The sequence below is a fragment of the Mytilus californianus genome, unplaced genomic scaffold (genome assembly GCF_021869535.1).
Source record: "Mytilus californianus isolate M0D057914Y unplaced genomic scaffold, xbMytCali1.0.p SCAF_8, whole genome shotgun sequence".
NCBI classification, from domain to species: domain Eukaryota; kingdom Metazoa; phylum Mollusca; class Bivalvia; order Mytilida; family Mytilidae; genus Mytilus; species Mytilus californianus.
The window spans coordinates 101,337,239-101,364,798 of NW_026262734.1; the positions used below are offsets into that span (position 1 = coordinate 101,337,239).

A 27,560-nucleotide genomic window follows, 5' to 3' on the forward strand; every position below is an offset into this window, starting at 1 on the left:
TCATGAATTTATTATTCTTAAATCAAATATGATAGTTTTAGAATGTATGACTACAACTGTGACCTCAGTGGCGGATTAGCCGGGGGCCACAGGCGGCACCCCCCACCCCCCCCCCCAACCCCCCCCTTCCCAATCCAGGACACCAAAAAAATTTCTAGCATAATTTTATTGTTAATGAATCTGCTTATCTAGATCAGAAATTAATCACAGCTTGATTTGACTTCTTAACTGGCCATTAATGAATCCCAGCTTCAACATTCGTGACTTATGACAATTCGGTGGGTGTGTAAATATTGACACCTGTGTGTAATGTCTCTTTTCAAAAGATTTTATGTAAACTACATGTATATGTTGATTGGAATAGTACGAATATTTTTATTGGTTTTTAATACAAAATCACAGATTAAGATAGACTAACAGGTGAAATCTTCTGATCAGGAAAGAAATTACTAACTAAAATCTGTGTTTTAAAAAAATATGTACAAATTAATGTTTAGTGCCAAGAATGTTAGTATTGATATATCCGGAATATGTCTTCATAACAAAATTCTCACATTACCATTTCTAGTGAATTTTTTTTTCTAAACCGTCTTTTTTGTGACTTTTTTATCATACAAGACAGAGGGGGATTAAGGGGGGGGGGGGGGGGGGGGGGGGGGGGGCAGGGTGAACGCCCATTCCTTTTTTTTAGGGAAAAACTTGGTTCATTATATAGGGAATCACTGAGGCATGACTGGAGCGGGACCCCTCTTAGGCAGTCAGTGGGCCCCCCCTTATGAAAATTTCTGGATCCGCCACTGTAAGATTTGTTTTTAAACTGAATGTCGTCTTTTCTTTTACTTCTTATTTTCAAAGGAAACCAACAATCTGTTTTAAAAAAACCTGCCCCCCTTTCCACAAAAAATGGATTGGATTGACATTATCTAATATATAATCATTATTGTGTATTTTTATAAGCCATACTTTATAACATAATCTGGGACTAATACATTTATCTATTAGTCCAAGCATACAGTAATATATGACTGTGTATTTTTCCTGTTTCAATTATCATGTACATATATGAGGCTATGAATGGGTTGCCATTTATGAGGATATGAATGGGGTTTACAGAGAATAATCGGTCCAAAAAATATAAATAACAGAATAAAGAGGTGATGAAGTATAAAGAATAGATTGATTGATTGTTGGTTGCTTAATGTCCAGTGGCAAATATTACATGCATGTTTAGGACGAATATAATACCAATTGGCAGAAGAATACAGAATAGAGTGAAATGGTAATAAATTAAAAGATATAGAACTATAGAAACAATGATCTGACACCCCCACCATTACCACCCAAACTCGCATATATACATCTCTAAATAAAAATTTTATTTTGATTTCATAGTGCCCCCCCTCCCACACACATCAAGGATCTGGATCCGCCCCTGGACCTTTACTTTGTAGATGACTTTCACTTTCTATGCAGAATTGCCACCATTACTTATAATACCCTCTGGTATGTAGCATTTATAATCACATAAATCAAGAAATTATCATGGAAAAAATCTTCCGAAAGAACAATTTGGAAATATTTTCCCTTATATAAATTACAAAACCAGCCATATATATCTGGTATATCAAGTAAGTATAGAAATTGAATTTTCTCTCATGTTGTCTCCCTTTGGTCCAAATAATCATACAGTAGATAACTATCAATTATCAAAACATATAGACAAAAAAGTAATATACAATAAGTTATTCCACAAAAACAACATGAACAAACCACAATGAAACATAGAATACACATTCTGCATTGCCTATTCTTGGATATATATAACTGATAAAGAGACATTGAAAGAAAAATAATTACCCACAAATTTGCTTATAAAATTGCACCGTCATTGATCAAGCAATAGTTTCTAAAACCCAATAAAAAATATTGTTCTCTAATGTTCTAATAACATCAACTATCAGTATTAGTTAGTCCACATGTTTGTCTGTTTGTTTTCATGAATGTCTTCCAAGCATCCACTGCCTTTTCAATCTCATCTTGTTCTAAAATTTTAAAATGTTGTAGTCCAATCAGAAGCTCTTGTCTTGAATTTCCTGCATAGCTATTGGACAGAAATGCTGGCAGTCCTCTGTACCCATCTCCCATTGTATACAGGGGAGGACGAATCATTCCTAATGTCTGAAAATGAATTCTCAATGTATTTATATTATATTGAATAAGCTGTGAAATAGTCCGAGTTAAAAAAATCGAATAATTTTACATAAGAATAATGAGATGCAGTGTGACTGCCAATGAGACAACTATCCTACAAATATTTCTATACAGTTGGCTTGTTGCCCACCGCAGGAAATGAGGAAGTAGAAACTAGTTTTAAAACATCAAATACAAATGGGAAACAAATTAAGATAACTTTTATGATTTGCATATCTACAAATACTTGAATCGTATTGGTCCGTTAGCATTTTTTCCCTTGGATTACACTTTGATAGAGCATGTTGCAGAAACTTCTTTCGTTACCTTCACTGTGATCTTTTCATGCATGATACACATGCAAGGGATCTAGGGGTTTCAAGCTAATAGAGATAGAAAAACCAAATACATAACTGTTATTTCTACTCTTATGCATAACAAAAAGAAATAATGCAATAAATTCGAAAATGTATAGAGTTAAAATAAAATAAAATTCCGTGAAATTTCATGAATAATCTTGTTGTATTAACGTATTGGCAAAAAAAACATGACGTCATATGTATGAAAACTCTCAAGCTGAAGGCAATTCAGTTACATGCACACTTCAAAATCGGATAATATCTCATTAAAATGAAGTTTTTGAGGTAGATGTTATTTCATATTAGATTCTATTGTATTTATCTAACATTTATGGATTTCAAAAAGTCAATATGGCGGCTAACTACTTAGTTACGACATGTCAATTTTCCATATTTGTTGGTACATTTTTTTGGGTAAATAGTAGCCAATGAACAAACAATTGTTAATTGAAAATTGCAAATGTTTTATAATCATAAGGATTAAACACATTTTTTCTAGAGGTTATTGATGTGTTATATATATATATAATGGCACCAGTTTACACATCCATAACCTCTAGAAAAAATGTGTTGAATACCTATAACTTTTCGTGGACTTTCATTAATAATTTTTTTATTTCATCATGGTGAAACTATATATATATATATATATAGTGAGACAATAAATCATTTTTCTATACATGTATGTAAAATTAGTAAAATAATTCTAAATGTGTGTAAAAAATATGCAAAAATTAAAAATTAAATAAAGGTCACTTAATATTTACCTCATTTCCATAATCAGGGGCAGATAAAGTTTTCATTTCAATCTCACTAAAATCGTTTAGAGTTACTTCTTTTCCATAAAAATGCAAAACTAAGTTTTTGCTTTTGTTCACAAAAGACACAACCTGATTACTATCTTGGAGTTTGTGTTTACAAAGGTCAAGGCCAATTTCTTCCTCTAGTTCCCTGTTTACTCCATCCAATGGATTTTCACCTGGATCCACCAATCCACCAGGAAACCCAAGTAAACCATCAAATCTCATTTGCATCTGAAAATAGATGTTAAATGACTTTGTATTAATTCGAAAATATTGAAATATATCTAAAAGTAAATTGAAAAATTTGAATAACTGCCTTAAATTTCAAGCATGAAAAAATCAAACTTAAAGTCTTACCAGGTTTTAGGTACATGTATGTAAAATGCAGAAATAAGAAATAGTGACAAAAATATCAATATGCTCAATATAAAATACTGCAATGAAATGGTTGGTACTCTATTCTAGTATGACACTCTTAGTTCTCTCTGAAAGCAAAGTCATTTCCTTATTCCAGTAAAACATAATACATATATGTATCAATTGAATTTGCAATGTTAGTTGTACTTGGATGATGCTGGAGATCAAAATGGTCATTTTTGCAGGTGATGCTTGCTATAAAATTCATTTAATAAATTGTTGACACAGAGATATGTCTCGCATGTCGGCATAAAATTTAGAAAAGACAATCTGATGGACAGCAACATGATTTACTTATTCAGTCGCACAAAATTATCTAGTAGGCAGGGCCTGAAAATAATTGTCAAACTGATATGTACTGATAGCAATGCAGAAAACTTAACATTGAAAATTGCTAATTAATTCGTAGTCACTGGAGCATGACCTAAGGGACAGGGCCTCCAAATAGTCGTCAAACTGATTTGAACTAATAGTAATGCAACTTCGTACAAACTATAATTGATCTATCACAAGTAGATCTTATCAAACTAACTTAAGCAGATAACTTAACATTTAAAATTGCTAATTAATTCAAAGTCACTGGACCATGTCCTAGGGTGCAGGGCCTCAAAATACTGTAAATTCAGAAATTATTGCGAGGTTTTTATTAATGTGAATAATGCGACGAGGTGAGTAGCGCAATAATAATAACTCGCATTCTGATAGCTGAAACATAGATCTGTATGCAGATTTTTCTAAATCGCAATGATTAAACTCGCATTTTTGTCCATTCTTGAAAAATCGCAATAATAAGTGCTCGCAATAATTTCTGAATTTACAGTAGTCATCAAACTGATATGAACAGATAGTAATGTAACTTCACACAAAATATCATTGATCTATCACAAGTAGATCCTATCAAACTAACTTAAGCAGAAAACTTAACATTGAAAATTGCTAATTAATTCAAAGTTGCTGGACCATGACCTTAGTCTAGGGGGCAGGGCCTTGAAATAGTCGTCAAACTGATATGTACTGATAGTAATGCAACTTTATATCAAATATCAATGATCTATCACAAGTAGTTCCTATCAAACTAACTTAAGCAGAAAACTGTCGCTGCAGTCGAAGCTGGAAAAGCAATCCCTATGTCTCACTTTCCGTGATTTTCGTCACAGGCAAGACAAAAACCTTCAAACTAAGTCTTTTTGCATTGGACACTTTTAAATTGTAATATAGTTGTTTTTTTCAGAACTTTTCTGTTTCATCAAATAATAATGAACATGTGTACTAAGTTTCAAGTTGATTGGACTTCAACTGCATCAAAAACTACCATGACCAAAAACTTTAACCTGAAGCGGGACAGACGGTCGAACGGACACACAGACCTAAAAACATAATGCCCCTAGGAGGGGTATAAAACGGCGACCATGTCTGATGATGTCACATATAAAGAACACAACTTTCTGCAAATCTTTGAAAAGGAAGGATAAAACTTTATTTAGATATCGTCTAAAAATCATTAGAGAAACAGATTCTTCCACTATATAAACTCATGTATTACGATATTTCTCCACACTCAACATTAAATTTTAATTATCTAAAAAACTCTGCAAGCCTCACGCTTTACATATAAAAAATTTAACTGTCTCAAGTGGAGAAATATCGTAACACACTTGATGCAGTGGTGGACTCTATATTTTCCTATTATCATTCAATTTGCAGTAATTCTTTCATGTCAAGCTCTACAAGCTTTACATGCTTTAAGCTTATTTTAACATGGTAAGCATTACATCGGTCGTTACTTGACACCTACATGTAGCTAACACTCAGTGTAAAAAGATATTCAAAAATATAATGATATGAAGGGTTATTTCTTAAGTAAACAGTTCATAGACGGAAGAATTTAAAATTGTTATATGTATATTAGATAAAGCAGCTTACTAAGAATTTTATACCTGTCCAGGAAAAATCAAGATTGGCCTAATCCCCATTAAAATTGAAGACAATACTGTTTTATTGAAACATAGAAGCATCACAACAAAAAGTTACTGATTTCATAGATCAAAAGGGATTTCTGAAGGTATATAACTAAACAAGAATATGTGTAAATTAGATATCATGTCTAGCTCTCACTATTACATTTAAATGTTCATCAGCTAACCACTAAATCAGGGTCAAAACCCTAATTTGGCATATTATAAACAATAGACCACTTTCGAGTTATGTCCTTCACTGGAAAAGTTCGTCAATTATGCGTGCCTTTATGAAGTCATTTATCAGATAGAGGGGATCTCCTGTATCGCTGCACTATTGGAGTTCATCAAGCATTTTCGAGATGGTCATTATCATATGCAGGCTAGTCTAGAAATAATGTTTGTTCCATAGGTACTTAATCACAATTCCCTAATGACAGCAGTGCTGATTATCAATTATAAGAATTTAATTTGCCAAATAATCAGTGCAATATAGCATCATATTTTTTCATCACTAGCTCAACACGGGAAGGAAGAAACAATGCCCCTAAATGCACAAATGATTGTTCACTAAAACCAAAGTTTTTGACGGAAATGCAATGAACTCCAAAGTGGTCTATTCACTTTATAATGAATATGTGTACTTAAGTTTCATGTGAACACAAACTACTTTTCAATCAAAACTTTAACCTGATATGCACTATTACATTTCCATGACCAGTGAACAGAGAACTTAATTTTGCATATATATATGTTAAACATTTTACCATTTCATAATGCACGCCAATTGCTAGTATTTGCAACTGATTTTTGCAGTTTGATCTTATGTTGTGCTGTTACACCACTGTCCTAATTATAAGTTAGGGGGAGAGTTGAGCGCTCACAAACATGTTAACCCTGCCACATTCTTTATGTGCCTGTCCCAAATCAGGAGCCTGTACAATATAGTTCAGGTTGTTGTTGGTTCATGTCTGTCATATTGGTTTTTCATAAAATGTTTCGTGATAAATTAGGTTGTTGGTTTTCTCGTTTGAATTGTTTCACATTTTTCATGTCAGGGCCTTCTATAGCCGACTATACATGTACAGTATGGGTTTTTCTCATTGTTGAAAGCCATACAGTCATGATGGATGCCTATAACTTTTTTTACATCCACTTCATTTGAACTCTGATGGATATTTATCTCATTGGCAATCATACCAGGTATGCTTGTTTTTATACACGTGTACTAATTTTGGGGTTGATGTAACAAACTTCATAAAAACCAAAACTTAAACTTACCTTAAACTAAAACTTCCACCTGAAACAGGATTAATAGACACACAGACCATGCAGACTGGAATACATAATGCCCCTCTACTATTGTAGGTGGGGAATAACAAGTAGGGACAACTGTTAGTTTACTAAATGCTGAATTATGAATGGAATGCAGAACTGAACGACAGACGTCAGTAATACAGCCGTGACAACTTATTGTGAGGGGCATATACAATGTATACATGTAAGCATATCAAATGTAATATCAAAAACGTTTACTTTGATTTTGAAAAGTCTCCAAAACAAGTCATATAAACTTAAATACATTGCACTTACCATTATAGCTGCTCTAGATTTGTATAAATCCCAGAGTACAGTATCATTCCTAGCAAATAACATGGCATGAGAGGCATGTTTAAATGATGAATAGAGTTCTCCTTTTGACTCTTCATAAGAAATTATATCAAAGTCCTCTTCTACATCACCAACTCGTCCATAATGTTCATACTGGGCTAAGTTGCCCCATCCTATATCTGTCATACTATCAAAAAAATTAAAGAAGAAAAATAAAAAGTCTTAATACATGTAGATATCATAATTTATAATCAGCTTTTTCAGAATCTTACTTAAATGTATTTAGATAATATTGTTAAAAACATATAAATGAATATTGTGATGGCGAACAAAGTCCTAAACAATAGAAATTCAAACAATCAGATGACATTATATTAATTTTTGGGCATGAACCAGGAAATTACCCATATCAAATTGATAATACAATAGGCCTGGCCTTAATATTATTGCAGGTTCTACTGCACATGCGGGAAAACCTCCTACCATTACAAGGTCATAACCTTACAAGCATGTCTTCTTTAATTACAGAATCGGAACACGGTATGAAAACAGACTCAGAGTGACCATATTTCTTGAGCTATTCTCCAATTAAGAGTATCAAACTATGGGCAAATAAGTAAAGAATAATTACGTGCACAGAAAATATTTTTTGTGTCAAGATTGTGCTTTTTATTCTTCCGTTACATATTAGGGTAACAAACTTCCAATCGTCAAGGATAGTCTTTTACAAATGTAGATTTTAAAATGGCAAACTAAATGACCCAAAAAAACTGTATATTTAGTCTGTCCCACAAGTAGTCACTTCCTGCAAATCATGCCTTAGTACTAGTGAAGTTTTGGATATATTAACTTGAACTTGATTGAGACGAGAATGCATTATATGATCTTCCCATCTGTGATATTTTGCGGAAAATTTTTGACAACGTAAAGATCTTGGTCTTGATAGGTATATGGTGAAACATACAAGGATATTACTACACCACACATGTGTCAAGTAATTTACTTAAGTGGGACCATCTTTACAATATCACTGAAAGTTTTAGCTGGTTCTTCTGCTGTTTGAATCTTGGTGAAAATATCCAGTGGTAGTAGGTTCCAATCTTTAATTGTGTTTGGTATGAAGCTGAATTTTAATGTCCGATTTTGTTTGCAGTCTCAGGAAATGTAGGCAATGCATGTTCTTGTTTGTCCTAGATGTTTTTTTCAGTTGATCAGATGGTAAGTTGGCTTGACCGTGTAAACCTTTGCAGAAGAGGATAAGTCTGTTTTGGGTTCGACGATCTTTTAGGGATGGTAGTGAAAAAAAGAAAATACATTATGACGCATTTTCCCTGAATTACCACAGTTCAACCCGATAGGTCTTTTCACCACCGAACACCACCGTACACCGCCGAACACCCCAAAAATTTATTTTTTTGTCTTTTAACATTGTAAATGCAACCTTCATATAATATTTAAGTTATTATTTCAACAAATTCATATTAAATAAAAAGATTAAGATATTATTTATCTACATGTACATCGAACAGAAAAGGAGAGTCTATAACACTTCAACTCTGCAAACCACCCGTCATGGACACCACTGAACACCCCAAAAGTTTAATATTTTGTCTTTTAACGTTATAAATGCAGCCTAAATATATTATTTAAGTTATTACTTCAACGAATTCATAATAAATAAAAAGATTAATATATTATTTATCTACATCGAACAGAAAAGGAGAGTCTATTACACTACAACTCTGCAAACCACCCGTCATGGACACCACCGAGTCATTGATGTAATAAATAATTATATGAAAATAGTAGTCACTTGTATTTGTTAGGAAAAAAATATTAACAGAAAGAAAAATCTATACAGAACAAAAAAGGATAGTAAGATAATATGCAATCACAAAATAAAAAGTAATAAATATACACACAGACTGTAATCCGGAAAATAGTGTTGAATCCGGAAACGTTTCTCTTTATATTGATTATCAACTTTAACATGGAAATGATGCACATAAAAATCTAAAAATTGATTAAATTATGCGTAATTTAATTTGTTTTATCGTTTCAGTGTATAATATTACTGTTTTTCTTAGTTAGTGGTTGTTGGTTTTTTTTGGTGTTCGGTGGTGTGCCAATGCGGTGGTGTTCGGTGGTAAAAAGACCCACCCCAGGTCAACCATGGTTGTTCATTCATAAAATCGAAATTGGAAACTGGTCTATTGTTGACATGCTAATCATACCCCACTGCTACTACGTGTAAATTATCATACAAATTAAGACAAAGTATCAGAAAACAGGAGTGAGGAGGTAGATGTCTGATAAATCTGAAAAAGAGCTCATATGTCACAACCCATCGCTGCCAAGATACTGATGAAGTCATTCTGTTCTATATTAATGCACTTGAAATTAATCAAATATCATACACTTTGTGCAAATTAGATGTACTGTGTATTTGTTGTGATTGTATCCGTGTCAATAAAAGGGTGTATTAAAAAGGGGAGCGAAATCTAAAAATAAGCATTAGCTTTAACCTGTTACATAATCTGTATTTTCCGCCTATATCAGGCACACCACCAATGGCGTAGTAGGGATAAATGCTATTTACAAGACAAAATCACATATGATCACATATGAACCTTGTCAAGATCCAAAATAATTAGAATTTTAGAAGAAAAAAAATAACCAAAATGAGTGATAAATACTAACAGGATTATGTACATGAATCCTCTCTAGTCAGTCTAACCTCTGGGTAAAAAGATGAAAACAAAGTCCATGAATGTTCATCGACTATTTTTATTTTTTCGTATTTTATTTCTTAAAGCTAAGACTGGCATATTACCATCAAGGCATGGCTAACAAAGATTCTCTTCATTTGTGTCGTCTGTAGCAAAATCCCGTGTCTTTTTGTGTTGTCCGGAGCAAAATCCCGTGTTATCTTGTGTTGTCTGGAGCAAAATCCCGTGTCTTTTTGTGCTGTCTGGAGCAAAATCCCGTGTCTTTTTGTGCTGTCTGGAGCAAAATCCCGTGTCTTTTTGTGTTGTCTGGAGTAAAATCCCGTGTCTTTTTGTGTTGTCTGTAGCAAAATCCCGTCTAGTAATGCATTCCTACCCCTATCAGGGTTTATGCAGATGTGTCTTTAACATATTTATGTACAACCCACCACCAAGGACAATCCCCAAACTTACTTCTGGGGAGTGTTAGGACACCGAGAAGTCTGTTATTATGAGGGTCTGGATTGGGGGGTCTTTCATTTCTGTATTCCTTAACTTTGACTAATCGAGGACCCCTCGAAGTTGAAACGAACATCCAAAAACAAGGGATATCCCCTTGTTTTAACCTCGATTGTAAATTTGAGAGACAGAATTTTAAAAAATTAAAGCGCAAACTGAAAGCAAGGCCTTCTTCTATATCATTAAATAAAGTCAAAGAATCTAGAAAAGATACAAAAATAGGAAATTAAATAAACTTAGATCTCAAAACACCAAAGAGTGTTGGAAAATTTTGAATCAACGTGAACATTCAAAACATCCGAATATTAATTTTAAGGTTTTTCTCAACTTTTTCAAATGACTGCATGAATTCGGATGACTAAGATCCAATGGACTTGCCAAATAATGATAAAAGTGAAATGAGTGAACTGAATGATAATCTGAAAAGTCCAATTACGAAAGAAGAAATATTAAAATGTATCACTGACAATTTAAAGAATAACAAAGCTTGTGATGATGATGACTTTGTGACTATTTATGAGCATTAAAACTTCGAGCGATTTTTCTATTAATGTTTATGTTGAATTGTTTAACTTGATTTTTAGAACTGGAATAGTACCAGTATCTTAGGTAATTGGAACTATCAAGCCATTTTATAAAAACAGAGGGAGTAGGTTTGGTCTAAAATAACTATCGATCCATTACTATTACATGTAAGCTGTATGGGTAAATGATTTACAGCTATTTTAAGTAATAGACTAGCAAGGTTCTCCGATTAAGTTTTATTACTTGAAGATAACCAAAGTGGGTTTCGAAATAGTTACTCAAAAAGTGATTGTATCTTTACACTTCACTATTTTTTTGAAATTTTGAAATTAAAAAAGAAAAAAAATGTTCAGTGTTTTTGTCGATTTCGAAAAATTATTTGATACAGTGAGGGAGAGATGTTTATGGCATAAGATGCTAGTAGATGGTATCAATGGTTATATGTATAAGATTATTCATAATATGTATGATGATATAAAATAATGCTTGTCATACAATGGTGAGAGATCTGACTATTTTCCAAGCAGCATTGTGGTACGCCAAGGGGAGAACTTATCCCCTTTCCTTATTTCCCCTTTATTGAACGATTTGGAAGTTTTCTTTAATAAAGGGAATTTGGTAGGTTTGAAAAATATATCAGGTGTCCTAGAAGACGAACTAGATATCTATGTTAAACTGTTTGCAATACTATATGAGACGATACTTTGATAATGGCTGAATCAGCCCAGAACTTCAAGTACTACTAGAAAATTTTAATTCATATTGTAATGCTTGAAAAATTTATAAACCTAAATTTAGGCAAGACCAAAATCATGATTTTTTTGTAGTAGTAGACAACCTGTAAATCTTAAATTTAATTTTAGCAACTCTGACTTAGAGATTGTTAAAGAGTTTAATCATCTTCGAATTTATTTTTCTATAAATGGCTCATTTAAAGCAAACAAGAAGCATCTAGCAGACAAAGCTACGCGAGCCATGTATGAAGTTATCAAAAAAGGGAAACAATATGGTTTATCGGTAAGTTGTTAATTAGATTTATTTGATAAATTAGTTAAAACTGTTTTACTTTAAGGCTATGAAATTTGAGGATTTGGAAATAATGAAATATAAAAAAAGAGTTCATTTAAACTTTAAAATTTGTAAACTTCATCTCCATCTAAAATCCTCCATTCTAAATGGTGTATTATATGGAGACCTAGGACGTTATCCTATATATTAGCTCAGATATCAAAGTTCGCATGATTTCTTACTGCATGAGCAAAGTTAATCTTTAGCAAACCCAGTAAAACATCAGCAATAACATATAAATTAATGTTTAGTATAACTCATATTTTATGTTAACTTTAATTGGATGAAATGTATAGAATTTACCCTTAATAAAACAGTCTGGTTGTTCTTATGTATGGTTAACTCAAACTTGTATTAATGAAATTTGGTTAAAACGACAGTTAGAACATCTCTACAAAATCAATTCAAACAAACATGGTATTTAGATATTCAAACGAACTCAAAAACATTCAATCGCCGCCTTTTTAAGGAGTTTTTTGGATTCGAGAAGTATTAAGATGTGTTTTTGGAACCCCGTGACATTTACTACCTCTGCCAATTTAGACTAATCAACCATAAATTACCAATAGAAAGTGTTAGATGAAAAAAAAAATCAGCGAGATAAAAGAATATGCGAACAATGTGATTTAAATTAAAAGATCTCGGAGATGAATTTTAGTATGTGATGAAGTGTAAATTTATGGCTATAGAAAGAAAAAAGTATATTGATATGAGACACATTAATTGTCGACATGCACATCGGGTGCACTTATATTGGTACAGATAATGTTATTTCAATTAATTCTTTAAATTTTACGATAGTTAACTACATTGTAAAGGCCACCGCATATTGATTCACAGTTCTTCGGATTCCCTTCTCTGAAATTTTGAAACTTAAAAAAAAAAGTTTTTTCCTGGAGGCATGCTGAACTATTGTTCCATCTATATTAAATCAATAATTTAAATTTCAAAATGTCATCACTTATCCCACAATTCACAAAATAAGTTTTTGGTGTTAATAAAAAATTATATCTTGCTCCTGAAATAAGGATAATTAAAAACGCACCTTCCACTCAACAAATTTGAGGTATTGCTTGCTGAAATGTTCATTTGAAAAAAAAACAACATTAAAACATTAAATTTTGCTAGCTAGCTTCATTTTTTGTAGATAAAATCCAAAGAACAAGTATTCAATTTGGAGTGACCAAAAGAAACTTCTTTAACAATCAATAAATGTGTTTCGGATGAACCTACTACTTTTGTATTTTACAGCTCATTATTGAAGGCTATACGGTGACCTATAGTTGTTTACATCAACGCTGACCTATAGTTGTTTTGGTCTCTAGTGGATAATACTGTTGTCTCATTGGTAATCATATACCACGTCTCCTGATTTTTATACTAACCTTTTATGAGTTACGTGTAATCAGAACGAAGACGATAAATTCGACACTTTTATTGGGAGACTACCAGGCGCTTTATTAAAGGAAGGAGATGTGATATGATTGCCAATAACACAGTCCAAATGACGTGGTTGCAAGCAATTATATGTCACCGTACGTCCTTCAACAATGAGCTAGAATCACATCGTATAGTCAGCTATGAAAGATCCCGACATGACAAAATGTAAAACAATTAAACGAGAAAACCCACGGTTTTATTAATGACAGAACCAATAAACGAAAAAAAAAAAAATATTACAGACAGCAACCAACGACAACCATTAAATTACCGGCTTCTGACTTGGGACAAACACATACAAAAAAGTGGCGGAGTTAAACATGTTTCTAAGCACTCAACTCTCTCCCAAGTCCGAGATTGCTCTGAGGTCTGACGGTCTTTTTTAAGACTTGCTGGGACTGTGATTGATTGATTGATTGATTGTTGGTTGCTTAACGTCCAGTGACAAATATTTCATGCATGTTCAGGATGTTGCTGGGACTGTGACCCACGGCCTAAGCTAGTCACAGAAGAGGATGTCAGAGCAATCCCGCACTTCCCCCTCTATCCTTGGACAGTGATGTAACAGCAATAATAACAGTTGAACAGGGCTTAAATCATCAGATTGGCACGAGGCACAAATTAAACAACTAACGTAAATATATAAGGCACACAATACTAATCTTAAAGTACTAACATTTACTGAAAGCTAGTTAAAAGCCAGTTACAAATAATAAACAGTGTACGATAAAGAGCTTAAACAAACACAACTACTGCATGACTCTTTGGGGCAAATATCTTAGATATCTACTAGTATTCAAATTAAGGCAGTCCAAATTTCCCGTCGTCTATCCTGTTCAACCAACCTTGCAGGACTTACATATTTGAGTAATTGTAAACTTACATGAAACATTTTCCTCTGAATGAATCAAAACGATCTACAAGATTTAGAATTAGAGTGCCCAGAATTGACATATTTTATAGACCTCTGTTAATTGTTAGAGACTGTGTGTGTCTTTTTTATGTTGGGTTGCTGTCTGCTTGACGTTACCTCATATCTCCCTTTATTCATCTGTGGTGTTTGTGTTATGTGTGTCTTTGTGATGCTTTCTCATTGACGTATACCTATATCTCTTTTTCTCTTTTCTTTTTTTTTTTTTTGGAAAAAAAGAGGGGGGGGGCTCTTTGTGTTTTTATATTAACCATATCTCCTTGTATTCGTATACCTCGTCTATGAAGGCTTTAATTATACGCTGTGTCTTTTATTAAATAGTTCTGTCAAATATTTAATAGGGTTGTATTACAGTAAAGGAGGTGGAAAGTTGATGACCATGGTCACGTACTCTCATATTTCTGACTAAAACATATTTGACTAATTAGCTCAGAAGAAAGCACAAACAAAGCGCTCACACACATGTTTATACCCACCATATTCTTTATGTGCCTGTCCTTAGCCTTCAATCTAGTGGTTGTCGTTGGTTATTGTTTGTCGTGATTATTTTTAGCTAATTGTTATACCGGTAGAACGAATCATGGCAGATCGTTGATTTCCTCTTTTGAATTGTTTCACAATTTGGTATCTGTAGCCCTTTTATAGTTTTTATACGGTAATGTGTTTTTTTTCTCTAATTGTTGAAGGCCACACAGTGACATATAATTGTCCACAACTTTTTGTTTGGTCTTAAAAGATAGTTGTCTCATTAGCAATCATACCATGCACACGTCCTAAATTTAGACACTTTAATTGATCATGACGCCATCAGAGACGGATTTAGAGGGTTTTCCAGGGGGCCCGGGCCCCCCTTTTGTGGGATGAAATTCAAATCACTACCCATCATCTTTCTATTGTCGTTTCATCCAATGTCCCTCTCAAATGTCCCCTCCTCAGAAACAGAGAGACGCACCCCAGTTTCAGCAAGAGCATAATGACTTTACCTGTTACATATTTTCCTGATGATAATATCAAACATTTTTCCAAGTCTACCTTGGGGTATATTAATTGAATGATTGGTTGGTTTTTTTTTATTCAATATTTAATGAGATATGATAACAAATAATAAATAATATAAAAATATCAATATCACAATATTCTGCCCTAATACATGCTGTAAAAATTATAAATAAGTATATCTGTAAATTGATTGAGAAATTAACATCACAAGGTGATCATATACTTTTGCTTACATCAACGTCCTTTTGGTCTCATGTGGATATTTGTTTCGTTAGACATGCCACATCGCCTTATATATATATATTTATATATATATTTAGAAAAATGGGACCACTTTTTATAAATGCATGCTAAAAATCTTGTTTATAGAGGCAACATGATTGTCTTGATGAAGCTTTTCTTTGAATTATTTTTATATAATGAGAAGTAGATAAATTTTAATCAACCACCTAAACAGACCTTCCTCTCCTGCAATACAAGCTTTACATTTTCATTAGTACTTACCATTCAACTCTTAAAAAAAAGAATCATCCGCCGATCACATAACATAAACAATAGTCTGGATTGGGTTTACAGAAAAGAAAGTAATGGACAACGACCACAGAAAAAAGAGACAAACAATAAAAGAATAGCGATAAATAGGCAAACAAATTTAAGAATAGAGAATAATGGAGTACTGCAAAATAAAGAATATAATGGTCAAAATAAATAAAGAACAGAGAAAGATGGCATTAAGAATTAACGAATACAGAAATAAATAAAATGCTCCGCTGGGCGCAGCTTGATACGACCGCAGAGGTCGAACCCTGAACAGTTGGGGCAACTATGGACACAACATTCAAGCTTGATACAGCACTGAATTTGGATTGTGATTAAATATTTGACACAGCACAGGTTTCTGACACAGAATGAATGTGGTCTAAGAACTTAAAAATTTTAAATTGGACATTCACCTATTATGGTCCAATATCCAAAATCTAAATACATGGTTAGATTCAGCATATCAAAGAACCCCAAGAATTCAATTTTTGATGAAACCAAACAAAAAAGTTTTAATTTTGGACCCTTTTGACCTCAATGTGGACAAAGTTGATAACGGGGCCCAAAAAATCAAAAATCTAAATACATGGTTAGATTCAGCATATCAAAGAACCCCATATATTCAATTTTTGTTGAAATCAAACAAAGTTAAATTTTGGACCCCGATTTGGACCAACTTGAAAACTGGGCCCATAATCAAAAATCTAAATACATGTTTAGATTCAGAATATCAAAGAACCCTATAAATTCAATTTTTGTTAAAATCAAACTAAGTTTAATTTTGGACCCTTTGGACCTTAATGTAGACCAATTTGAAAACGGAACCAAAAATTAAGAATCTAAATACACGGTTAGATTCGGCATATCAAAGAACCCCAATAGTTCAATTTTTGATGAAATCAAACAAAGTTAAATTTTGGACCCTTTGGACCTCAATGTGGACCAATTTAAAAACGGGGCCCAAAATCCAAAAACTTAATACACGGTTAGATTCAGCATATTAAAGAACCCCAAGAATTTCAAGAATAAAACCCCATTGAAATTGATCAAGAAATAAGCAATTTATACAAAGTATCTTCTTTTGCACAATACTGTGCAATTGAATATTTCTTGCTATTGCGCAATACTGTACAATTGACAATTTCTTGCTATTGCGCAATATTGTGCTATTGGATATTTCTTGCTATTGCGCAATACTGTGCAATTGAAGATTTCTTGCTATTGCGCAATACTGTGCAATTGAAGATTTCTTGCTATTGTGCAATACTGTGCAATTGAAAATTTCTTGCTATTGCACAATACTTATTATATAATAATTTACACATCCTGTTTGGTGTGTATCTCCTACCATATCATTATTATTTGCTTTTAAATATAAATCAGAAATAACCAACTTAAAATGAAAAATTTTAAAAGAAAAAAAGAAAAAAAAAAGAAACCCCCCCCCCCAAATTTTTTGAACCCCCTTATGATTCATCACCCCAAAACTCAATCCCAGCCTTCCCTTTGTGGTATGGTACCTTGCAGTACAATTTCAGAGAGATCCATACACTTGAACACAAGTTATTGTCTGGAAACTAGAAAAATGCTTATTTTTGGCCCCCTTTTGGCCCCCAATTCCTAAACGTTTCGGGCAATTACCCCCAAACTCAATTCCAGCTTTCCCTTTGTGATATGGAACCTTGTAGTACAATTTCAGAAATATCCAAACACTTACACACAAGTTATTGTCATGAAACTAGAAAAATGCTTGTTTTTTGCACCTTTTTTGGCCCCTAATTTCTAAAATTTTGAGGCAATTACCCCAAAAATCATTTATAGACTTCCCTTTGTGATATGGAACCTTGTGGTACAATGTCAGAGAGATCCATACACTTACACACAAGTTATTGTCTGGAAGTTATAAAAATGCTTATTTTTGGCCCCTTTTTGGCCCCTAATTCCTTAACTGTTGGTACCATAACCCCCAAAATCAATCCCAACCTTCCTTTAGTGGTATTGAACCTTATGGTAAAATTTCATGGAGATCCATTCACTTAAACTAAAGTTAGAGTGCGAAGACCAATGTGTCTTCGGACGACGACGACAACGACAACGACGACGACGACGCCAACGTCATACCAATATACGACCAAAATTTTTTTAATTTTTGCGGTCGTATAAAAACCCCTCATCCAGACCTCATATACTATATGGGTCAGAATATTTGCATGGTGTTTAGTTCAATATTGACCTGAGACTAGAAAAGAAAAAAAAGAGATACAAAAAGGAATGCAATTGAAGGTCAAACAAACAGAAAAGTAAAAATAAAATAATAAAGAAAGACAAATTCTGTTGACGAATACTGAAAAAACGGTGGTTCAAAAAATCCAAACGAAACCGCAAGTTAAAGCTCATTAATAATGTTCTTAAATTGTCTTCGTTATTCCATGCAAGACTGAACTACATCACAATACTTGTTACGTTCAGAGTCAACACTATGTTCTCGCTGTACATATTCACTGGCGCCTTGTACTGTGTTCTCTCGTAAATGTTTATCAAGTAATAATTGTTCCACATGTTCTATACATTGCTGAAAATTAACATATTCACATTTAAGGAATTTCGAAAGTAGAAACAATTCTGAGAAAAATCCACAAATATCTTCCCCTTTTTGAACTCCTCAATGTATATAGTTCAAATATTTTCTTCATCATTCACAAAATTTTTTTCTTTAAATTTGGTGCGTTCGAAGAGCTTTTCTGGATTTAACTTCTTCCGGAAAAAATGAAAGCAACACTTTGTAAATTTCTTTAGGAACGCTCACATCCAAAATTATAAAAGCAAAGTAGGTATATACATGTTTACATAAAAAGTATTTGACCAAACGGACTTATAACGAATAACCAAATCCACCTTCGGTCAATTTTGAACCTTGATTTCTTAATATTTTCTAAACTCACCCACGGATCACTATGTACATTTAAGTTATCTACCCATATGAAAAAAAATATGCAAAAAGATGATAAGAAGTGTCATACTTTTGGGTCATAAAACTACAAAGTCACACATTTAGATCAGAGACTACAATTTAAGTAATACCTTTGGATTAGAGAATACAAAACCATTAACGCCATGTTCTACGATATCTTTATTGCCATCAATATCACGTACAATTACAGGTACTTTCAACATCATTGCCTGAGAATAACAAATTAATTAAATCATTATTTAAACAAAATGTACATTTGTATATAGAACTGTTTCGAGATACATTGAGTGCTTTAAAGGAAAATATACGGGCATTAAGTACTATAGGCCTAGACATTGTCGAAGTATTGCATGCTTGGTTTGTAGAAACATACCCTATCGGTTTTTGTTATAAAAAACAACAACCCAGTCAACAGACTAACAGTGGGCCAACGTTGGCAAATTGTCGGTCCGTTGGTCGACCGTTGGTGTTGGCTGCACAACATTGGCCCAACGTTGGCAAATTGTCGGTCCGTTGGTCGAACGTTGATGTTGGCTGCACAACATTGGCCCAACGATGGCAAATTGTCGGTCCGTTGGTCGCACATTGGTGTTGGCTGCACAACATTGGCCTAACGTTGGCCTGCTGTTGTAAATCCATATTATTATCTCATGTTGGTTAAAAATAATCGGGCCAACGTTGGCATTATGTTAGTAGCAACATAGGGCCGATATGAAATTTTGTAAATAAAAATTGATTATGAAATATTTTACACTTTATTTCTCTTGGGAGGCGGATAATTGCGATTGCTGCATGCTTTATGAAAACTTAATATTATACCGAAAGTGTTCATCAACTGAAATTACATTTACAACTCTATGTTGGGCAAATGCTGGGCTAATGTTGATCCTATATTATACATTATATATAAGCCAGGTAATATTTATTCTGGAATATCATTACTGTAATAAAAAAATGTATATCGTAAACATATAGATTGCCTGGTTAAAAGTTTAAATGTATTGCAATAATTATTTATTATAACCTTTTTCATTAAACTTTGTGAAACATAATAATTTAGCAGTTATATACAGAGTGATATTTGATACAGCCAGTATGTTAATCAAGCACATTCTGATAAGGTTGACCATATGTTAGACACATTTCAAAGATAGTTGCTATGGTAATTAAGTTTATAGGAAATCTGAATGTAATGGGATGGTCACTTTTGTGGTTATTTCCTGTTGTGTATTTGAAAGAAAGCAGTGAAATGAAGAAAAGACAGAGAAAAAATCTTATCATCTGAGGTTCAAAGAGTAAGAAATTAACATGTAAGTTGTAACTTTAAAAATTCTGTTTTATATACGATTATGAATTGACAAATACAATAATTATGTTTTTTTTTAATCTGAGGGATGTTGTTCAAAATTAAAACATATAATTTTTATCATTTTATAATGTTGATCTTGAAGTTTATATGTTTTGGGCGAAATATTTTCTAGATTTTGTTTAAATCATTTCAATCCTAAATATTTGAAATATTTGCCACTGAACATTAGTATCATCAAACAAATTGTAAATTACCAATATTTTAATATTTTATTTCTGAAATCTATTACGATTGCATTTATTACCATTATTAATTGAAAAATCTGTCTTAAGATGCACCTTGTTCCGTAATGTTTCAGAAATGTGGTATAATGATTTCTACATTTTTGTACTTCATAGAAATATAAATGAATTTGTTAGTTTTCTTATTTCTAAATTGCATGCAAACATATACGATATATTTGTGAAACCTGATCATATACACACTTGCATGTGTAACAGTGTTTTAGATATCAAATAGAGTATTTATTTCTTAATCTTATTAAATTCATTGCAAGAATGTTGTAACTTATATATAATTATACAGACTTGACTGAATTTAGTTTTTTGTCCTCAGCAAAACTTTTGATAAACAAAACCGATATTTGAATAGTTTGTAGGAGTAAATATCAGTCACAAAAAGCTGACGCTTGAAATATAAATAAAGGGGGGGGGGGGGGGGGGGGGGGGGGGGGGGGGGGGGAGTGTAAAAAAAAGACATTACCACACATAAGGATATTTATAAAAGAAAAAGACTATAAAGATTATTGTCCAAATTACTTGAAGTAGCTTTTCTTTTTAATATACAATTTTACATTTTAATATAAATTTATAGGTCAGGTATTTGAGTACTACAGAAGACAAAAATTAATCAGAGTGCAAAAGGAATAATACAGAGCTAGGAATAATAGAAATTATTGACAACATCCGGGCTAGAAAATGCATGGGAATGGAGATGGGGAAAAATGCATTCTACCATTTGATAGCCCAGAATGAATAACTTTTAGAAAGTAAGTTAACATAATAGCAATCCTTTATGCTACATCAGATTCGAATTTCATATGCAGATATATATGCATCAAATGTTTAATACTACCATGAATGCTAGTGTATTTAGACTGACCTTGTATTTTTTTTCAACTAGTTTTATTTATTTACTTTAAACGTATTTTGCCAAAGTTTCCTGTATCCAATTCTACACTCAATTGTCCTGCTTAACCTAACTAGCGAGGTGAAGTCTAACCATTATCGTAAAGTATGAAATATGCCTTTTGCCTTGATCTGTATAGGCTAGGGAAAATATTTAAAAAAAAGAGTATTTTTTCTAACTATTGTAATGTGCCAGAACACCGGAAACAATGTATTTTTTTTCTTCTTTGTTTATTTTTTTAGGAGAATTTAATATATTCTAAATATACATACATTGAGTACTCATTTATTCATTACTTTATTACAGGGGACAGTGAAATAACTTTTATGAAGATAATGCTAAACTGGATAAAGAATTTAACATAAGATGGAGCCAGAAATAGTGACAAAATAAAGCGTAGCAGAAAACAAAAGGAATACTCTTGTGAATAAAAACCATGTTGGAATACAGAACTAGAAAAATAACTGTATAAAATGAATTATCAATGCCTTCATACAGAGCTTGGATATTGCAACATAAGCTGTAATGATATTATACAAATAGGATATTAAATGAATTATCATTCTAGATCTGATTTAGCAACGTATAGATACAAACAAGTTTTTAATAATAAATTATGTTTAATCATACCTTTGTATTTACATTATTTAAGAAAAATAGGTAACATGGATAGGTTGATTGAATTCATTCAAATATGGGTAAAATTCAGAAGTACAATTCCATGAGAGAGATTGATTGGTTGTTGGTTACTGAAACGTTCATTGGCAAATATTTCATGCATGTTCAGGAATATGGAGAGAAAGTGGCAAAATACAAAATTTTCGGGTAGAATGTCAGACAAAACGTGGTATAGTGGATCTGTAAAACGCAATAATTGCAACATTTTCAAAAAGTAATACTTTCGCCATTTTGAACTGATGTAAGAACCAGGAATTATTGCACTTGTTGCCTGGAAGGGATTTTAGTATCCTTCATATGGATAAAAAAGTTTACAGATTGAACCAACGCAGTGCCAACATTTGTTAACAGTTTTTATTACTACGTTGGCCCAACGTTTGTTCAACATCGGCAAGTATTATTCCATCATTGGACCAACGTTGGGCCAATGTATTGTATAAAACATTAAAACGTTGTGCCAATGTTTAGCCATCACGTTGGGCCAACGTAGGGCCACTTTGCACTTATACATTGGGCCAACGTTTAAAAACAACGTTGGGCCAATGCATGTAGGTACGTTAGGCCAACGTTGTGCCAACGTAACAATGTTGTCTGGGAAGCTGCTAAAAAAAAATACAACCAAAATATAATACAAAAAGAAGAAAATACCATTTTTTGGTCACCGAACTGTTTCCTGTGACCCCCCTCCCCCCTTCCCACAATAACTCTGTTTTAATAGTAATGATGGAATAAAAGTGCGATTTCTAATTCTGGGTTGCCACTATGACTTTGTGTGTTTATAAAAATTATGTTTATTCCTCTATTGTAAACTAAGGGAGCTACCATTTGATTTCTATGGGGGGGGGGGGGGGGGGATGGCTAGGATGAAATTTGAAAAAAATAGGCAGGACAGGAGTTTTGAGTAAAAAAAAAGGCAGGATGAGCAACTTGGTAAAAAAAAAAAGGCAGGATGACAATTTGTGTAAAAAAATTCAGAATAAACTAGTAAAAAAAAAGGCAGGACCGAATAGAGTAAAAAATAAAAAGGCAGGACAGAGATTACAACTAAAATAAAAAGCAGTACAACATTTTTCATCCTAGCCCCCCCATAAAAATCAAATGGTAGCTCCCTAATCTTTCATGCAGTTTCAAATCAGGCTTTTTAACTTGATAAGAAATTTCTTTAGGAAATTTAAAAACTGAAGCCATATAATGGAGAAAAATTCTTTCTTATTTCGACCAAGACATTGTACAATCAAAATTCACAATGAAACCAATTTATTCAGCATTGCACAACTTAACTGTTTTTTAAGGAAAATGATTTCAAAATTTGAGTAGACGATGGAGGATACGAAAAGTTAACTTTCAAAACATCTTTGACTCTACCAACATCTTTTCCTGGATGATAAATCCCCTCATAATAGAGGAAATGTGTATACATGTATACGTATTTGGAGCTGGAACTTTAAGGGAGTGACATGTAGCTTCAAAAGGAAACAGTCATTACAAAACACACGATGTACTTCCAACACTTACTTCTAAAATCGCCAGAGCCATTCCTTCACTATTTGAGCAGTTTATATATGCCAAACTTTGTTGAATGGCAGAGTGGGCATCTATCAGAGGTAATCCTGGTATAAATATAACTCCTGGAAGACTATTGAAAAATAACATACAGTATTAAGTCTGACGATCATTAATATTTCTATTAAGTATTCATTAATTTACAGGTCTGAGGTGCAATGTTGTTGTTACAGTAATTACTCGGATGAATGGTTCTGTGCATCTATGAAGTGGCGGCGGAACATACCTGTACTCTTCCGTTGCAACATGATAAAAGAAGGTTTTTAATGCAGAATAAAATAGACATCATTGAGATGGGAGCCATCTCTGTGGGCCCCGCTGACCTTGAACTTTGACCTAGGAAGATGTACAAACATTATGACACACCCTCTGGTGTGTCAAGTATAACGTATGAAATTATAACGGTTCTCTAGATATATAGCGGACACAATTTGTTACGGACGGACGGACGGATAGACTGGTCACTATAGGGCGACCCGCCACTAGGCGGGGCCCTAATAAGAGTACACACGGACAGGCAGACCCTTAAAAACTTTATACTTTGGTACGAAATTATGTAGAAAAATATTCTGATAATAAAGTATTGATAAAATCTTTAGATAGAAGTCATAATAAAAAAAATCATTCCATAATCCTGGTATGATAGAATCGAGTCTTAACCCAGCCGCATTGTTGCGCCTGTGCCAAGTCAGGAGCCTCTGGCCTTTGTTAGTCTTGTATGTTTTTTTAATTTTGGGTCATTTATATGTTTCGGAGTTTAGTGTGACGTTCATTTTCACTGAACTAGTACACATTTTTGTTTAGGGGCCATCTGAAGCCCGCCTACGAGTGCGGGATTTTCTCGCTGTGTTGAAGACCCATTGGTGGCCTTGTGCTGTTTTCTGCTCTTTAGTCGGGTTGTTGTCTCTTTGACACATTCCCTGTTTCCATTCTTAATTTTATTCTAAAACTTGATAGTGTGTGAAGAAAAATGCATATATAATGTAAAGCCCTTCAATGATGTGCACCGTAATCGTCTAAATCTTTGTATCATTTCTGTATTTCATAGTGCAATTGTCGGGCATTTGATGGCAATGTTTGATAGATTTCTTTACCCGATATAATTCATAATTTGTTGATATTAACTCGCAGCTGTGCACATATGTATAACGTGATGGACATCTAGCAAATGATTCTTACAGTGAGATGAGGGGTTTTGTTTCATGTTGAAGGACTCACTGTGACTGTATTACATGAAGAATATAAAACCGCCGTTCCTCTGTTTTAAGTTTGTATTTACAAGTACATGTTGTTATTTTGTGTATTGAAATGATAAAAAAATCCTTTCTTTCTATATAGTTAACATAAATTACCTATCAATTTTCGTTCTGAACAACTTTCCATATTCTTCATCAACCTGGTTAGATTAAAAGGTAAATATCAGCTTTCGTAATATTTTGCTGTAAATAAACTCATCATAGATACCAGGTTAAAAATCGTATTTCGTCTACTAAAGACTCATCAGTGACGCTCGAATCCAAAAAGTTAAAAAGGCCAAATACGTAAAGTACGAAGTTTAAGATCATTGAGGACCCAAAATTCCGAAAGGTTTTGCCAAATACAGGTATGGTAATATATTCCTTGCATAGAAAACCTTAGTTTTCCGAAAAATTTAAAGTTTTATAAACAGTTAATTTATAATTATGACCATATCAATGATAATTCATGTCAACACGGAATTAGTGACTTCTGGGCTGCAAAATATCCTTTGAATTTTTAACTAGTCAAATCTAGAGACATGTTTTTGGTAAATCTAATTCTATCAAACGGTTATCATCAGAGACATACATACATAAATATGTATATATAAATAAGAAGATGTGGTATGAGTGCCAATGAGACAGCTATCCATCCAAGTCACAATGTGTAAAAAGTAAATAATTATAGGTCAAAGTACGGTATACATGTCTCTGTTATCATAATGGTATAAAATGATAAAACAGAAAGACGAGAGTGTCATATACTGGTGCACTTGAACCTGCAGACTATTATTATTTATCATGCTATAAGTGCAATCGATCTTAATTTGGTTTTTAGGACATTCCACATGCGCTTAATATGGTTGGCTGATGGACATCATTATTCTATGTACGAAAATCGACAAATATTAACAAGAAACCTCCCTGTCCGATATTGTGATTTTTTTATAATTCATTCAAGCAGAACAGTGAAACAAACAAACAAATCAACTAGATTTGGGCTTATTTCCATATACAAGAAACAGGTCAAATGCTAATGAAGAACAACTGTCTAAAACAGACAGATGTCAAGCACCAAGAGATGACGAAAGTTCATCTTAAAAGATCAAAAGAACTACTACGATTTTTCCATCATGGTAAATCAACCAACATATTCGTAAGAGATCTTAAGAGAACCAATTTTTGAAGAGCTTAGGTAAAATGGTATAATTTCAACTGAAAGACATTGAAAGAACTAATGTCTCGTTTAAGATTTCAGTTCTGTGTATAAAAAGAGTCTTTATATTTTGTCAGAATAAAGGAGAGAGAAGATACAAGGGAGACAATAAAACCATAAGCCGAACAAACACACACACATTTATGTTCAAATGAAAAACGACGAAATGACCAGCACTACAAAGAAAACTATATATTGAAAAGTAAAATCACAAAAATACTGAACTCCGAGGAAAATTCAAAAAGGAAAGTCCCCAATAAAATGGCAAAATCAAAAGTTTAAACACATCAAACGAATGGATAACAACTGTCATATTTCTGACTTGGTACAGGCATTTTCTTATGTAGAAAATGGTGGATTGAACCTGGTTTTAAAGCTAGCTAAACCTCTCACTTGTATTGAGCAACACTCAGCTGAGAATTAATAAAATAGTCTGGGGTTAAGAGTGTAATAGAAAGCATCTTTTACTTGTAATTTTTTTGATCATTTAAACAATAAATCTTACCACTTGTCCACAACTCCACCGAAAGCCAGAAGAGTTCCTTTTCCACCAGTTTCAGTGGTCGTGTGGCTCATGGCAAGTAAATATTTATCATTTATGATTTATCATTTGGTGGTGTCACAATCGAAGGAAAGAAGACATGATTGTGGCTTTGACAATTGAAACATGTCCGTGGTTATATGTGACACAAATATTACATAAAGATAAAAAAAAAGTGTCTCCCACTGATTTTTAGAAGCTACACGACAGCAAGGATTTGTATAGTCTCACTATACAAATCCTTAACGACAGTAATTTTTCATCCAGCAGACCATAACACACAATGAACTATTATTACCATTTTTAAAATTGTCAGCTGAGAATTAATAAAATAGTCTGGGGTTAAGAGTGTAATAAAAAGCATCTTTTACTTGTAAATTTTTTGATCATTTAAACAATAAATCTTACCACTTGTCCACAAATAACATAAATGATATTTTGTCGTCTCTCGTGTAACTCTAAAAAGAAAATTACATTATGTTATTCAAATTGGCAAACTGTATAAAATCAAACAATAGTAAAGTGATTAGTATAAACCTGCTGCATTTTTATGCACCTGTCCTAAGTCAGGAGCTTGTTGTTCAGTGGTTGTCGTTTGTTGGTGTGGTTCATAGGTGTTTCTCGTTTCTCGTTTTTTATATAGATTAAACCGTTGGTTTCCTGTTTGAATTGTTTTACACTAGTCATTTTGAAGCCCTTTATAGCTTGCTGTTCGGTGTGAGCCAAGGCTCCGTGTTGAAGGCCGTACTTTGACCTATATTTGTTAACTTTTTATACATTGTGACTTGGATGGA

General features: G+C 33.0%; 2 protein-coding genes across 4 annotated transcripts in view; both read right to left on the reverse strand.

Moving 5' to 3' along the window:
- The window catches only part of LOC127710750 (glycosyltransferase 1 domain-containing protein 1-like), an 801,321-nt gene that overhangs the window by 765,460 nt on the left and 8,301 nt on the right, over nt 1-27,560 (reverse strand). For 2 of the 3 annotated variants that reach the window (XM_052216711.1, XM_052216710.1), the window contains exons 8-12: nt 27,175-27,224; nt 25,124-25,167; nt 23,724-23,844; nt 19,144-19,242; nt 15,588-18,634 (exon numbers count right to left, since the gene is read on the reverse strand). In XM_052216711.1, coding sequence (XP_052072671.1) covers nt 18,485-18,634; nt 19,144-19,242; nt 23,724-23,844; nt 25,124-25,167; nt 27,175-27,224 — 464 coding nt within the window. In that variant the 3' untranslated portion in view covers nt 15,588-18,484. Of the gene's footprint in view, nt 1-15,587; nt 18,635-19,143; nt 19,243-23,723; nt 23,845-25,123; nt 25,168-27,174; nt 27,225-27,560 lie in introns of those variants that run through there. The other variant, XR_007986312.1, reaches the window with a different exon arrangement.
- Nucleotides 1,810-9,811, reverse strand: LOC127710756 (U8 snoRNA-decapping enzyme-like). The gene is made up of 4 exons (XM_052216718.1): nt 9,753-9,811; nt 7,318-7,522; nt 3,317-3,583; nt 1,810-2,178 (listed from the first exon to the last, which is right to left on the reverse strand). The coding sequence occupies exons 2-4, from the start codon at nt 7,519-7,521 to the stop codon at nt 1,951-1,953; spliced, it is 699 nt and encodes a 232-aa protein (XP_052072678.1). The 5' UTR covers nt 7,522; nt 9,753-9,811; the 3' UTR covers nt 1,810-1,950.